This window comes from Amblyomma mixtum, chromosome 1 (genome assembly GCF_055824585.1).
Source record: "Amblyomma mixtum isolate Tamu chromosome 1, ASM5582458v1, whole genome shotgun sequence".
NCBI classification, from domain to species: Eukaryota; Metazoa; Arthropoda; class Arachnida; order Ixodida; family Ixodidae; genus Amblyomma; species Amblyomma mixtum.
This window is the reverse complement of record NC_143012.1, coordinates 88,423,702-88,438,146: the sequence shown is the minus strand read 5'-3', so window position 1 is coordinate 88,438,146 and position 14,445 is coordinate 88,423,702. Positions and strand designations below refer to the sequence as shown.

Here is a 14,445-nt window from a genome sequence, read left to right as displayed (position 1 = left end):
CTCGGCGTGACGTGACCATACTGCCGACAACGGGGGCTAAAAGCATTTCATGCCCAAAAATCCATAAGCACATGAAAAAAAATCTCTGCCTCTCCCGTAACCGAGAGTAGAGTAAGCATGAAATGTTTACGGGCCTAATGTCATCTCGGTGGACACCCGAACCGCACCGTACAGGAAGGGAGGAACGCCACCACCCCTTCAGCGCGATGCCTTGTCATATGAACGCAAGGTTTTTTGAGGAAAGGAAATGGCGCAGTAATTCTCTGCCATCTCGGTGGACACCCGAACCGCACCGTAATGGAAGGGAGGAACGCCACCACCCGTTCGGCGCGATGCCTTGCCCTTTGAACGCAGCGCTTCTCCCCCGGGCCCCTTTGCGCCTGCGCGGCTTTGCTTCGATGCGCGAAGCCCCTAAGAGATCACGTATGAGAACGAAGTGTATCGTGGCATTTATGTGCTTTTTGCACGCGTTATTAGAAATCGAAAATTATAATTCCGTGCATTATCAAACGCACAGCGACTGATATCTTGATAAACATTGAGAAGGCACTGGCAGCAGTTATTTTTTGTGACTCCTTTGGAGACCAACCGGCGCTTGCATGCTGGTCGCGTAGGAGGGCTTACAGAGTCTCGTTAAATCTCGTTAAGTCTCGTACGGCGCCCGGATGTTCTCGTTTCAGAGCCCGGATGACTGGAATTCAGTGCCCGTATGAGTGGATTTCAATGCCCGTATGAGTGGATTTCAATGCCCGTATGAGTGGATTTCAATGCCCGGATGAGTGGATTTCAATGCCCGGATGAGTGGATTTCAGTGCCCGGATGATGGCTCTCGGTCTCGGCGTGACGTGACCATACTGCCGACAACGGGGGCTAAAAGCATTTCATGCCCAAAAATCCATAAGCACATGAAAAAAAATCTCTGCCTCTCCCGTAACCGAGAGTAGAGTAAGCATGAAATGTTTACGGGCCTAATGTCATCTCGGTGGACACCCGAACCGCACCGTACAGGAAGGGAGGAACGCCACCACCCCTTCAGCGCGATGCCTTGTCATATGAACGCAAGGTTTTTTGAGGAAAGGAAATGGCGCAGTAATTCTCTGCCATCTCGGTGGACACCCGAACCGCACCGTAAAGGAAGGGAGGAACGCCACCACCCGTTCGGCACGATGCCTTGCCCTTTGAACGCAGCGCTTCTCCCCCGGATCACGTACGACAACGAAGTGCAACATGCAATTTATGTGGTTTTTGCACGCGTTATTAGAAATCGGAAATTATAATTCCGCGCGTTATCAAACCCACAGCTCCACTGATATCTTGATAAACATTGAGAAGGCACTGGCAGCAGTTATTTTTTGTCTCGTTTGGAGACCAACCAGCGCTTGCATGCCGGTCGCGTAGGAGGGCTTACGGAGTCTCGTTAAATCTCGCTAAGTCTCGTACGGTGCCCGGATGTTCTCGTTTCAGAGCCCGGATGACTGGAATTCAGTGCCCGGATGACTCGATTTCAGTGCCCGGATGACTCCATTTCAGTGCCCGGATGACTCGATTTCAGTGCCCGGATGACTCGATTTCAGTGCCCGGATGAGTGGATTTCAATGCCCGGATCAGTGGATTTCAATGCCCGGATGAGTGGATCTCGGTCTCGGCGTGACGTCACCACACTGCCGACAACGGGGGCTAAGAGCATTTCTCTGCCTATCTCTGCCTCTCCCGTAAACGAGAGTACAGTAAGCATGAAATGTTTACGGGCCTAATGTCATCTCGGTAGACACCCGAACCGCACCGTACAGGAAGGGAGGATCGCCACCACCCGTTCAGCGCGATGCCTTGCCATTTGAACGCAAGGTTTTTTGAGGAAAGGAAATGGCGCAGTAATTCTCTGCCATCTCGGTGGACACCCGAACCGCACCGTAAAGGAAGGGAGCAACGCCACCACCCGTTCGGCGCGATGCCTTGCCCTTTGAACGCAGCGCTTCTCCCCCGGGCCCCTGTGCGCCTGCGCGGCTTTGCTTCGATGCGCGAAGCCCCTAAGAGATCACGTATGTCAACGAAGTGTAACGCGGCATTTATGTGCTTTTTGCACGAGTTATTAGAAATCGGAAATTATAATTCCGTGCATTATCAAACCCACAGCTCCACTGATATCTTGATAAACATTGAGAAGGCACTGGCAGCAGTTATTTTTTGTCTCCTTTGGAGACCAACCAGCGCTTGCATGCCGGTCGCGTAGGAGGGCTTACAGAGTCTCGTTAATTCTCGTTGTCTCGTACGGTGCCCGGATGTTCTCGTTTCAGAACCCGGATGACTGGAATTCAGTGCCCGGATGAGTGGATTTCAGTGCCCGGATGACTGGAATTCAGTGCCCGGATGACTGGAATTCAGTGCCCGGATGAGTGGATTTCATTGCCCGGATGAGTGGATTTCAATGCCCGGATGAGTGGATCTCGGTCTCGGCGTGACGTCACCACACTGCCGACAACGGGGGCTAAAAGCATTTCATGCTTAAAACGGCTCCTTCCAAGGTGCGGCGCAAGTGCTGAATGGCGAGGCAGACAGCAAGGAACTCACGGCCGAACGTACTATAGCAAGGCTGAGATCTGGGCGAGTTGGTATGCATTCATACTGGTGAACAGCGCAGAAAAGGCGGGACAACAGCGCTTGTCTTGTTGTTGTCCCGCCTTTTTTTGCGCTGTTCACCAGTATGAATGCGTACTATAGCACCTTCCTGCGGCCTTGATTTTCTGGCAGAAGAAACCCAGTGGGCAGCGCAAGTCGTGGTGAACATGTTGCAGAAAGGCGCCTGCAGCTACACCGGGGTCATCGGTGACGAGACGCAACGGGGCGTCGGCCAGTGGCCGCATGAGTAGATTCCCTTCGGCAAGGGTGCGCTTAGCAGCCTCGGCGGCTGACTTCTACTCAAACGTAGTACGAGGACCGCGTGACGATTTAGGAGATTGATGATGGGCAGGGTAATGAGTGTAATTCAAGACAGGATACGCGTGTGTCAGTTCACGAGGCCGAGGAACTCTCGGAGCTTGCGAACCGACTCGGGGTGAGGAATGTCCCGGACGGCCCTATTTTCGGTCCAAAGGCCTTATCACCTGCGCCGTTACATGTTGGCCAAGGAACGCGATATCGCTGTCGCCGAAAACTCCTTTAGCCAAATGGATGACGAGACCGTTTTCTTCGAGGCGTGAAAAGACCAGGCTCAGGTGTTCAACGTGCTCTTCAGACGAGGGACTGGCGTCCAGCAGATCAGGTAGGCGAACACAAAACGCAGGCCACGAGTGAACTCGTTGATGAAGAGTTGGAAATTCTGAGCACAGTTTCGCAGACAAAAAGGCATGAGGACGCACTCGAAGAGGCCAAGAGGTGTTACAATGTCTGTATTAGGCATGTCTGCAGGCTGCAGCGCGACCAGATGATAGGCTTTCTCGAGATCAATCTTGGAAAAAAAATTCAGGGGGCACTTTGTTGACCTAAAGTGCGGTGAGGCGGAACCATTAGGCGCGGGGTTGCTGCTTGTGTCACTGATGTGTGGTAAAGACGTTCAGCTTCGCCTCTGAGTGGAACGCGACAGCGTCTTGTAAGGCTGCCAGGGAGTCCACAGAACGCCATCGCCCGTTCGGCTGTACACCTTGCTCGTCGGTAAATTTGCTTTGGAGGAAAGGAAATGCATCTGTCTCGCATATATCGGTGGACACCTGAACCTCGCCGTAAGGGAAGGGAGGAAGATGGGAGTGAACGAAGACACCGTGTTCACTAAACGCGCCTTTGTTCCTTCTAAACCATCCAGCTGGCATGGCGGAGTGGTAGCGTGCTCGTCTCGCACACTGGAGACCGAGGTTCGAATCCCGAGCTCGACCAATTTCCTACTCAATTTTATTTATTTATCTTGTCTGACTAGAAAGGTTAATTAGGCTAACTGGTTAATTAACCAATTAACTGAAACCTATCTACTTGGAGCATCGCTATACCATCCCTTTAATTGGTTGCATGGTTACCAGCCAAAGTACAATTGGCCCCGTTTGAAATTCGCGGACTGCGACGTCACGACCGTTTCGACCAATTGAAAAGCGTGACATTTCTGTCGACAACTTCTGCTTACTACGATGAGGCATTAAAGGCTTCCACCTTAAATTTCCTGTGCCATCTATATTGGCCGCGAAGTGGTGGACGAGAGGGGGAATATCAATCCTGGATGGTGCGGGCGTTCACGGCGCGAAGGTCGCCACAAGGTCGCCACAAGGTCGCCATATGCAGCTCCCAAGACCAGCTGCCGGATGACGGCCGAAACATGCCCAATTGCAGCATTTGGATGAATTTGCGGCGGTCATTGGAGATGCAGTCGCTAGCAAGACGACGCGGCCGCCAGAATACTGGCGGTCCCGTAGTGAAAAAATTAGTAGTCACTTTGGCGACTAAAGTGGTGCAAGGCGAAAGCCTGAGTACAGCATTCTGCCACGAATGTGGTTGTGAATGATGATTCAAGCGCTGCCAGCGAACGACGCGTCCATTGGCTGTGTGCGTGTGTTACTGATTTGTGGTTAACATGTTAAGCTTCGCCTGTAAGAGTGGAACGCGACAGCGTCTTGCAACGCTGCCAGGGAGTCCACAGAACGCCATCGCCAATTCGGCTGTACGCCTTGCTGGACGGTAAATTTATTTTTTGAGGAAAGGAAATGTATCTCTCTCGCATATCTGGGTGGACACCTGCACCTCGCCGTAAGGGAAAGGGGGAAGATGGGAGTGAACGGAGACGCCGTATTAGCTAGACGCGCCTTTGTTAATTCCAAACCATTCAGCTGGCATTACGGAGTGGCTAGCGTGCTCGTATCGCACTCCGGAGACCCTGGTTCGATTCCCCAACTCGACCAATTTCGTTCTCGGTTTTATTGATTTATGCGGTCTAACTAGAAAGGTTAATTAGGCTGTTTCATATTTATATTATTTTATTTCTATCCATCGTGTTCTGTCATTCACCTGTCAGATGTTGGAACTGTCTAGGATGTTCGACACAACGTATATGAAACGAGCAACGTCGAACTGAGTGAGGAAGTGCGTGGTGGTGGAGCTAACGCGGCTTCGTACTTATCTGTTTTTTTCAGCAGCGTCACCTTCCGCGGACGCTGTTGTCGCTGCGACGCGCGTCTTTCTTTTCTTTTCCTCTGTCTTCTGACCTCTTCATTCTCCTCTATCTTAATTAGGCTAATTGATTAATTAAGCAATTAACTAAACTCAGTCCCACTTAGTTGGAGCATCACTATACGATCCCTTTGATTGGTTGCATGGTTACTAGCCAAAGTACAATTGGCCCCATTTGAAATTCGCGCACTGTGACGTCACGAGCATTTCGACCAATTGAAAAGCGTGACATTTTCTGTCGACAACTCCTGCTTACAACGATGAGGCATTAAAGGCTTCCGCCTTAATATGTGGTGTGTGACGGCGTTTCGCAGCGGAAACTCGAGGTAGCTGGGCCTCGTGATGGCAGGAAAATCGACAAGAATCAGAGTGAAAGCTGGCGATGGCAGCCACGGCACAACTTGGAGGGTGGTGGCGGGCACAGAGGCGAGAATGCAGTTCACGCACAGGTGAGTCGTGTGGTCCACAAGTGGGCGAGAACGAAGGTTTACAGCCAGGCCAAAATTGGCGAGGAAGTCCACTTCAAGTCTAGTGAACCACACGTCCGCGATAATAAAAATCCCAAGGAAGGTGCGGCGTAAGCCCAAATCGACGGTGAATGAGCGCTGTCGGCAGGTTGCGATCTGGGAGGTGTACATCGCCTGCAAAGGCGCTCCTGGCATAGCGCGTTGCCGATAGAGTCGGGATGCAGGCACGACGCTAACCTCGGCACCGATGTCCGCCAGGAAGCGGCATCTCGATATCCTCTCGATGACGTAGAGCAGCAGGCAGCTGGGTGCAGAGCCATCAGTCACTCGCCTGAGCACAGGCAAGGCTGCCGGAACTGGGGGGCAGCGGTGCCGAACTTGCGGTGGTACCAGCACAGCCCATCATGGCCTACGCTTGATCGGTGGCTGGAACTGGAATGACGGCCCAACCGTCGGTGCAGCGATGAGGAATGGACACGCGAAGTGCGGCACCGGTGTTCGCGAGCTGGTAGATTTCATCCTCGACACTTGACTGCCGGTCGTCGACACTGGACGACGGGACGGAATTCCAGCCACAAAACGCGGGCCGGAGCAGTCCGAGACACGTTCAACCAGCTTCGGGAGCGTCTCCAAGGTAACCTGCTGCGGCCAGGACGACTACGAGGTTCTCAGATAGGCGCAGGAGGAGCAGCTCGTGAAGTAGCCGGCTCTTCCTGCTAGATAGCAGCTGTCGCATGCTATAGATGAGCTGTGAGGGTCAACTGTCGCTTCGGCACTGAGCAACTCCTACAGGCGGCTACGCTCCGAGGACCAGAACCGTACCCTTGAAACGGTCACATGCGGAGAAGGGGTCAGGCGTCTTCAAAACGCCGTCAGACTCGTCATTCACCTCAGGGGAGAAAGTCCACACGACAGGAAGATGCTTCACGCGTTGTGAAGCGACGCGCCGAAGGTCGAACACAGCCTCCCCGTCTGCGAACCAGACGGCGAGGCTCAGAAGCCAAAATGGCTGCAGCTGAACGTGGACTCTGGCGAATCCCTCCGCAGCCTATGCATGAGCCTGAACCTTGGGCGTTGGCGTTGCACTTGTGCCACCGTATCCCCGCAAACTTCTTAACCTCGTCCGCCTAACTTTCTGCCGCCCCCTGCTATGCTTTCCTTCTCGTGGTATCCACTCCGTTACCCTTAAAGGTGCGCTGAAGAGGAATCTGAGCTCGTCTTTTTACCGCAGGAACTCAATCTACACGTTCCGAGCATTCAATTTATTGCCCTGTGTGGCCGATTTCCCTTATTAAATCGAATTAGCGTCTGGCTCGCGCCTTTTTTTTTAAATTTTCCTCCGTACGGTGGGCGGAGTCGACCAACACGTGGAGTGCCTTTCGGCCAGCTCCGTGGAGGCTTTGCCTTCGCTTTATTTTGTTTTTAGGTTTCCATGAATAAATAGTTTCATTCGCAGATAATAAAGCCGCAAAATAAGACCGCAGAAATAAAAATACGCGCGGTCTATTTGCTTCTATGGATTACTACGCATTACTCCGCCGACAGCAGAGCGGCAAGCCGCCACGGGACTGGGTGAAAGGCACTCCACGCTTGGTCGACTCCGCCCACCGTACGGGGAGAATTAAAAAAGGCGGGAGCCAGATGTTAATTCGATTTAATTAGGGAAATCGGCCACACAGGGCAATAAGTCGCGGTTTCCAAGAATGCTCGGAACGTGTACATCGAGTTCCCGCGACAAAAAGACGAGTTCAGATTCCTCTTCACTGAACCCTTAAGGACCAGCGGTTACCTTGCCTTTGGATTACATGCCCCAGCCGGCGCCAGCTCATATCGCGAGCGATGATGACGGTAGCGTTGCTATAAACGTACAAAGCATATGTGCAAGTCAAACATTCTAGGCATAAATAAATATGCAATTATGGGAGGTGACCAACTTGAAAATTTAGATTTTATGCGAAGCATATTACTAGAGGTACACTACAGCCCTTCGCCGTGGTTACGCGCCGTGCACACCACGTGGTACACTGACGTCACACCACGTGACATACCACGTGCCACATGACGTCACAACAGAGGAAGACGGAGGTGCACTACAGCCCTTCGCCGTGGTTACACGCCGTGCACACCACGTGGTACAGTGACGTCACACCACGTGACATACCACGTGACATATGACGTCACCATAGGGGAAGATGGAGGTACACTACAGCCCTTCGCCGTGGTTACACGGCGTGCACACCACGTGGGACAGTGACGTCACACCACGTGACATACCACGTGACACATGACGTCACGACAGAGGAAGATGGGGGTCCACCTCACGCCGTCGCTATAGTGCTATATACCGTCGCTGTGGTTGCACGCCGTGCAGACCACGTGGTACAGTGACGTCACACCTCGTGACATACCACTTGACACATGCCGTCACGACATATCGCCGTCACGCGCTGGGAGAGGGAGAACGATGCCATCGCACAGACACCGGAATGTCCTCGAGCGGCATTCCCGCGCATTTCGAACGCGCGTTCACACTCGGTGTACGTGAAACGCTCGCTCCACCGGGCAGGCGGACGCGGCTTCCGTGGCAATCCAGGCGCCCACCCAACGCGCGTCTCGGGGTTAGTCGGCGTTCCGCTGTAGCCATGCCGTTGTCTTCCCCCACGACGAAGGCTTCTAGTGGTTGTATTAAAATGACCAAGTATTCAGCCAAGGAAAGCCATGTATTACCAAGCCTAGCCATCAATATGCTTCGCATCTTAACAGGGTTAACCAGGTTAAGCCTCAGTCATTTTTTTTAACCGTTTGCACAATAATTATTTGGCTATCAAGAATCTCGCAAAAAGGCGAATTACACACACCTCCCATACAATCCGTAACGGCACAAAATTTTCACCAAATTGTTCGGAACTGATATGGGTCCCAGCCCATTCGGGGAATCCTGGGAATGAGGCACCCCACAATAAAGATCCGAGGTTTCGTCGACCTTGTAATGGATTAATCTGGCTGCGTGAATTTTGACGAACGACTCCAAAATCACATATTATGATCTAACGAATCGTTTTAAAAAGAACTTTTTCCCCTCCGCACAAACGCGTGACTAAAGAACAAGAGGTTACGCGGCGTCGTCTACAGGCGAGATCGATACGCACCCCTTCACTCCTTGCGCACGGATCTATACAAGCCGAACTGTAAACACTGCGGCCAACGAGCAAACTAAGATCATATCCTATGGTATTGAAAAAAAGAGCCACCTCCGGGTGATCTACTTACGCTTGTACTTTCGAGCGGTGAGAGACCGTGCTGGCTAGCTGTGACCCTGCAGGACGGCAGTTCTGGCGATGTAATAGGCTGAAAAATGCGTCGAGGGATATGTACTCTCGAGCACTTAGCGCGCCCTCTTAGTACCAAGCTCTTTCCGACGAATAAAATGTTTTACAATGAATCATTCTTTGCACCCAAGAAATTTAATTCCTTCGAAGGGTTGTTTTGTAGTCCAGATGGTGATACATATTTCAAGAAATGCTTCGGCGCGGCAGACAAGGACAGACGTAGAAAACACACCACAGAGCGCCAACTAACAACTGATTTTATTGAAACCCGCGTCAACAAATATATACTTTGCGCTCATCAACGACAAAAAAGAGAAAAAAAAGATTACATGCAGTGAAGAGAGCATTAGGTAAAAAATGATTAGCACCCATGGCAGGTGTGACACAAGTGAACATCGTCATGCCCCAAATCTGATCATTCTGATAGGAATTCTAATTCTCTCTTGAGAAGCGTCACAGATGGATTGCTCACGAACGAAGAATGACTGCTGCTTCAAAAATTTCTCTTTGAAGCTTGTCTTTTCTGCGGCCTAAAATAAGTGTACCTCTGAAGAGCGGGATTAATTCCTTCCTTCAACCTTTCCTTTATCAAACACCTTTCCCCAGGCGTTATATCTGCATATAAAATTACATTTTCAAAGGGTGGATTTGAGGCACCACACTCTTTTATTTGAGAAAAGCCAGTTTTTGTGCGATTGGGAAGACAATTTCATGACCGAAAGTTTAGTCCAATGTCAAAGAAGTAAAAAGTGATCTGGCAACAATCCACGGCCTCTTACTACTTGAAAAGCGTGGTTAGAAGCGTGCTCTATACAAATGTCTGTAGGAAAGAAAACACTGAGGATGGCGACATGAGATGATTTGCTACTCTTTAGCAACAGCAGCCTAGCAAGATCCAAGGTTCCAGAAGCCGGCTGGCTCACTCAAGGCCCTTTAGTTCCGAAAGTAAGCGTCGTCATTTCTTTTCACGCGGAAGCTTTGTTGCCAAAAAATACACACCATTGCATCATAAAGTGTGCTCCTTGCACTATTTTTTGACATAGTCGCCGCTGACATTAATTCAATTCTTGTAGCGTGCAACCAGTTTTAAGAAACCACTCCGGTAAAACCCCGTGTCCTTTGACGTCAGAAATTGCGCACAGTCTGCCCCACTTCACCATTGCTTTGGAACTGATGTCTCGAAAGTGCAGCCTTCAATGCAGGGAACAGGTAAAAGACCACTTGGAAAAGATCGGGGCTGTAGGCTGGCTGATCCGATCCAATCCGAAGCGACGTGTCTGATCTTGTGCGAGCCTTGCAGTGCGCGGTTTTGCGTTGTCGTTCAAGAGCCGAACACCTTTACTCAAGAACCGCGGTATGTTTGGTCCAATGGCGGGCCTCAGTTTGGTGAGGGCATTGCAGTAGCGTGCCTAGTTGATGATATATTCATGGAGAAAAATTCAGGGGGCACTTTGTTGACCTAAAGTGCGGTGAGGCGAAAGCCTTAAGCGTGGTGTTGCTGCTTGTGTCACTGATGTGTGGTTAAGATTTTAAGCTTCGCCTCTAAGAGGGGTTTGCTACCTTCGGGCTACGGCCGCTTATCTGTTTTTTTCAGCCAGCATCCGCTTCGGCGGACGCGGTTGTTGCGACGCGCGTCTTTAGTCTCTCTGTTTTTCTCTTTCTTCTTATCTTTCATCTCTCTTCTTTCTGCACGTGGCAGCGGTGGTGGCTCGGCTTGAGCCAGTCGGCAGGCAGGCGCCGTGCACTTTCCTTTTCGTCCTTCTCGCAGTTGCAACCAACCAACCAACCTGCATCTAAGAGCGGAACGCGACGGCGTCTTGCAACGCTGCCAGGGGGTGCATAGAACGCCATCGCCCGTTCGGTTCTAAGGCTTGCTCGTCGGTAAATTGATTTTTGAGGAAAGGAAATGTATCTGTCTCTCATATCTCGGTGGACACCTAAACCTCGCCGTAACGGGTAGGGAGGAAAATCGGAGTGAACGAAGACACCGTATTCACTAGATGCGCCTTGGCTCATTCCAAACCATTGGGCTGGCATGGCGGAGCATTAGCGTGCTCGTCTCGCACTCCGGAGACCGGGGTTCGATTCCCGAGCTTGGTCAATTTCCTTCTCGGGTTTATTTATTTATCTTGTCTGACTAGAAAGGTTAATTAGGCTAAATGGTTAAGTAAGCAATTAACTAAAATCACTGCCACTTACTTGGAGCATCCCTATACGGTCCCTTTAATTGTTTGCATGGTTAGTAGCCAAAGTACAATTGGCCCCGTTTGAAATTCGCACACTGTGACGTCACGACCGTTTCGACCAATCAAAAGCGTCACTTTTCTGTCGACAACTGCTGCTTACAACGATGAGGCATTAAAGGCTTCCGCCTAAAAATCAAGGATAATCTGACCTTTCGCGTGCCATAACCTTTGATTGATTGAGCACTGAATTTTTTACACACTAGTGAGCTCGGCTGCTGTCACGTCATTGAGGCGGTCTTGGTTTCAGGGGTCAAGTGGTGCACCCATGTCTCATCACGTGGGATGATTCTGAACAGAAACTCATTTCCCTATCGCGCGTACCGCATCAAGTGATCGAGGCTGATTCCCATTCTTGGCCTCTTGTGATCCGAGGTCAGGTTTCTGGCACTGATCTTGCAGACACTGTCCGGTAACTGAGCACATCACGCAGCATGTGATGTGCCTGGGCGCAGCCATTACGACGTGTGGACGCCATGTCTGACACCTTTACATGCTCGTCCGCTAACACCATGTCCTGTGTTCAACCAATGTTGTATTCATTCGTGGACGTGGAGCGACGCCCACTTCGACCTTCATCCTCCTGCACACTCTGCATTCCTTCACTGGCCATGTAACGCCAGCGACCAACCATTTGACGAGACGCGACCTCTTCACCACACGCGGTCTGTACGCGTTCAAGGATGACGAACACTAGTCCCACGTGACCAACCATACCGGATAATAGCACGCACTCCCACTGCCGACCACACTGTCAGCACACGTCTCTCTCCCATAGTGATTTTTGCTTCAATAACCTCGGCCACACAGGTTTCCTGCTCTTCTCTTTTTCCTTCGGCGCCCTGCACATGCGTCATTCCTCCTAGGCCTACACACCTCCCGTTGTTTAAAAAGCAGGAGGTGTGGATTGTTACGCTGACGGTTTGTTTCACACTGTGTACCATCTTCTTTTTTTTCCCAAAAAAAATGACGAATCTTACTTTCGGAACGTCCCTATGTGGGCTTATTTCATGTTATGTCACGTGCTAGTTCTCCTCGCACGGGATCTGCACAAAATATTCTGATATACGAAAAACAAAACTTACAGCAGGTTAATACCCTAAATCGCACACTTCGGCTGCTCGCGCGGAAGAAAGTGCACGACGATAAACGCTGCATATAACCGCGGAGACAAAAACCACCATGCTCCAAATGATGAACCAAAGTACGAAAAACCCTAAGAGCTATCAAAGACATCGTTGCCAAAACACTCAAACGGTATCACCGGCGTCAATCAACGGGGCACACATGAAGTGATCCTACCCCATAAGTCACCGCTACTCCTGTTCGCGGTCGATACCTGCCAGGGAGTTATCGATAAAGAATCGAGTACTACCTACCTGCTGGCATTGTTCTACAGGGGACGAATATTTTAATCAGCCATATCATCATCATCATCATCATCAGCCTGACTATACCCACTGCAGGGCAAAGGCCTCTCCCACGTCTCTCCAATTAACCCTGTCCTTTGCCAGTTTCGGCCATTGTATCCCCGCAAACTTCTTAATCTCGTCCGCCCACCTAAATTTCTGCCGTCCCCTGCTACGTTTGCCTTCTCTTGGAATCCACTCCGTTACCCTTAAAGACCAGTGGTTATCTTGCCTTCGCATTACATGGCCTGCCCAAGCCCATTTCTTCTTCTTCTTGATTTCAACTAGGATATCATTAACCCGCGTTTGTTTCCTCACCCACTCTGCCCTCTTCCGATCTCTTAACGTTACACCTATCATTTTCCTTTCCATAGCTCGCTGCGTTGTGCTTAACTTAAGCTGTACCCTCTTTGTTAGCCTCCACTTTCGGCCCCCATAGGTGAGCACCGGTGAGATACAGCTGTTGTATACTTTTCTCTTGAGGGACATTGGTAAACTGCCATTCATATCAGCCATATATGCAGAGGCAATCTTGGAAATGCGCCCTATAAATCCATCCCTCTGAATGGTTACTCTGTGGTGCAGGGCAAGTCTGTGAGCGATGTTTGATTGTTTTCTGTACGCTTTGAGGGAAGCTGAGGACGCGCACACCTCTCCGTACAACCTACATGTCCACTTCGATGCAGCACGCACGAAGTGAATGGTTTGAAGGGTCAAGATCAAAGTCAAAGTCAAATTTATTTTCAACATCAAACATCCGCTAGACAGGATCCTTACCATAGCGTACGAGTACGCTATGGTAAGGATCCTTCCCCTTCGCCGATCGGATCCCCCCCTGCACGTACTTAATGTATACTGCTCCCCGAAACTGAAGCGAGTGACCTTCGCGGACCTCTTTAGGCGTGCACTTAAAGAGGCTGGTCGCGACCCCCTACTGATTGTGGGCGACTTCAACGCCCCTAGTCAGGTATGGGGCTATCGTAAGGAGGAAGTGCGCGGACGCATGCTGGCGGAGCTGGCGTCCACACTGGGCCTCACCCTCCACACCGACCCGGCATTTCCTACCCGCGTAGGCAACTCGGTGACCCGAGACACATGCCCGGACCTCACCTTCACTCGTAACATAAGACACGCAGACTGGATCAACACCGAGGATACCCTCGGCAGCGACCACTGCATCATCAACACCACTGTTTATACACGCCCCCTAAAGCGCCCTACCACACTAGCACGCATCCCCAATTGGACCACCTTTCGCAAAAATTTCCCATCCGACACCAACACGAATATCACAGAGCAAGGATACGCAAACTGGTCCCGGTCAGTCATATCGCACCTTCGCTCCCACGAGAAGCAGATACAGCTTACAGAGGTGGTCACGGACGCGGACAACCACCTCCTCCACCTCTGGGAAGCGCGCCGCGGCCTCACGCGCCGCTGGAAGCGCCAGAAACACAACAAGAAGCTCAAAGCGCGCATTGCGGACCTCACCCGGCAGGCAGCAGAGTACGCGGCCCAACTCGCTGACTCCAACTGGGTAGATCGCTGCAACGCGGCGGCGAGGCAGATGTCGAGCCGCAACACGTGGCGGCTCTTCCGAGCCCTCATCAACCCAACACATACCCGCACAGAAACGCAGAAGCAACTACACAAAGCCATGCACGCATTCCAAAGAAATACAACGCAGTTGGCACAGGCGCTCCGGGATCGCTACCTGTGCACAACGCAGGACGCCCGCAGATCGGCCTACTCCTACGCCGGCAGGGAAAACTCGGAGTTGGACAAGCCTTTCCAGGTTCACGATCTGCGGGCGGGTCTGGCCAAAATGAAGAGGGGCACCACGCCGGGCCGG

At 51.3% G+C, this 14,445-nt stretch overlaps 1 protein-coding gene across 1 annotated transcript in view; it reads left to right on the top strand.

Moving 5' to 3' along the window:
• The first annotated feature begins 1,625 nt into the window (after positions 1 to 1,625).
• The window catches only part of LOC149367139 (uncharacterized), a 50,866-nt gene continuing 38,046 nt past the window's right edge, over positions 1,626 to 14,445 (top strand). The window contains exon 1 of the mRNA XM_089572740.1: positions 1,626 to 1,727. Coding sequence (XP_089428866.1) covers positions 1,626 to 1,727 — 102 coding nt within the window. The remainder of the gene's footprint in view (positions 1,728 to 14,445) is intronic.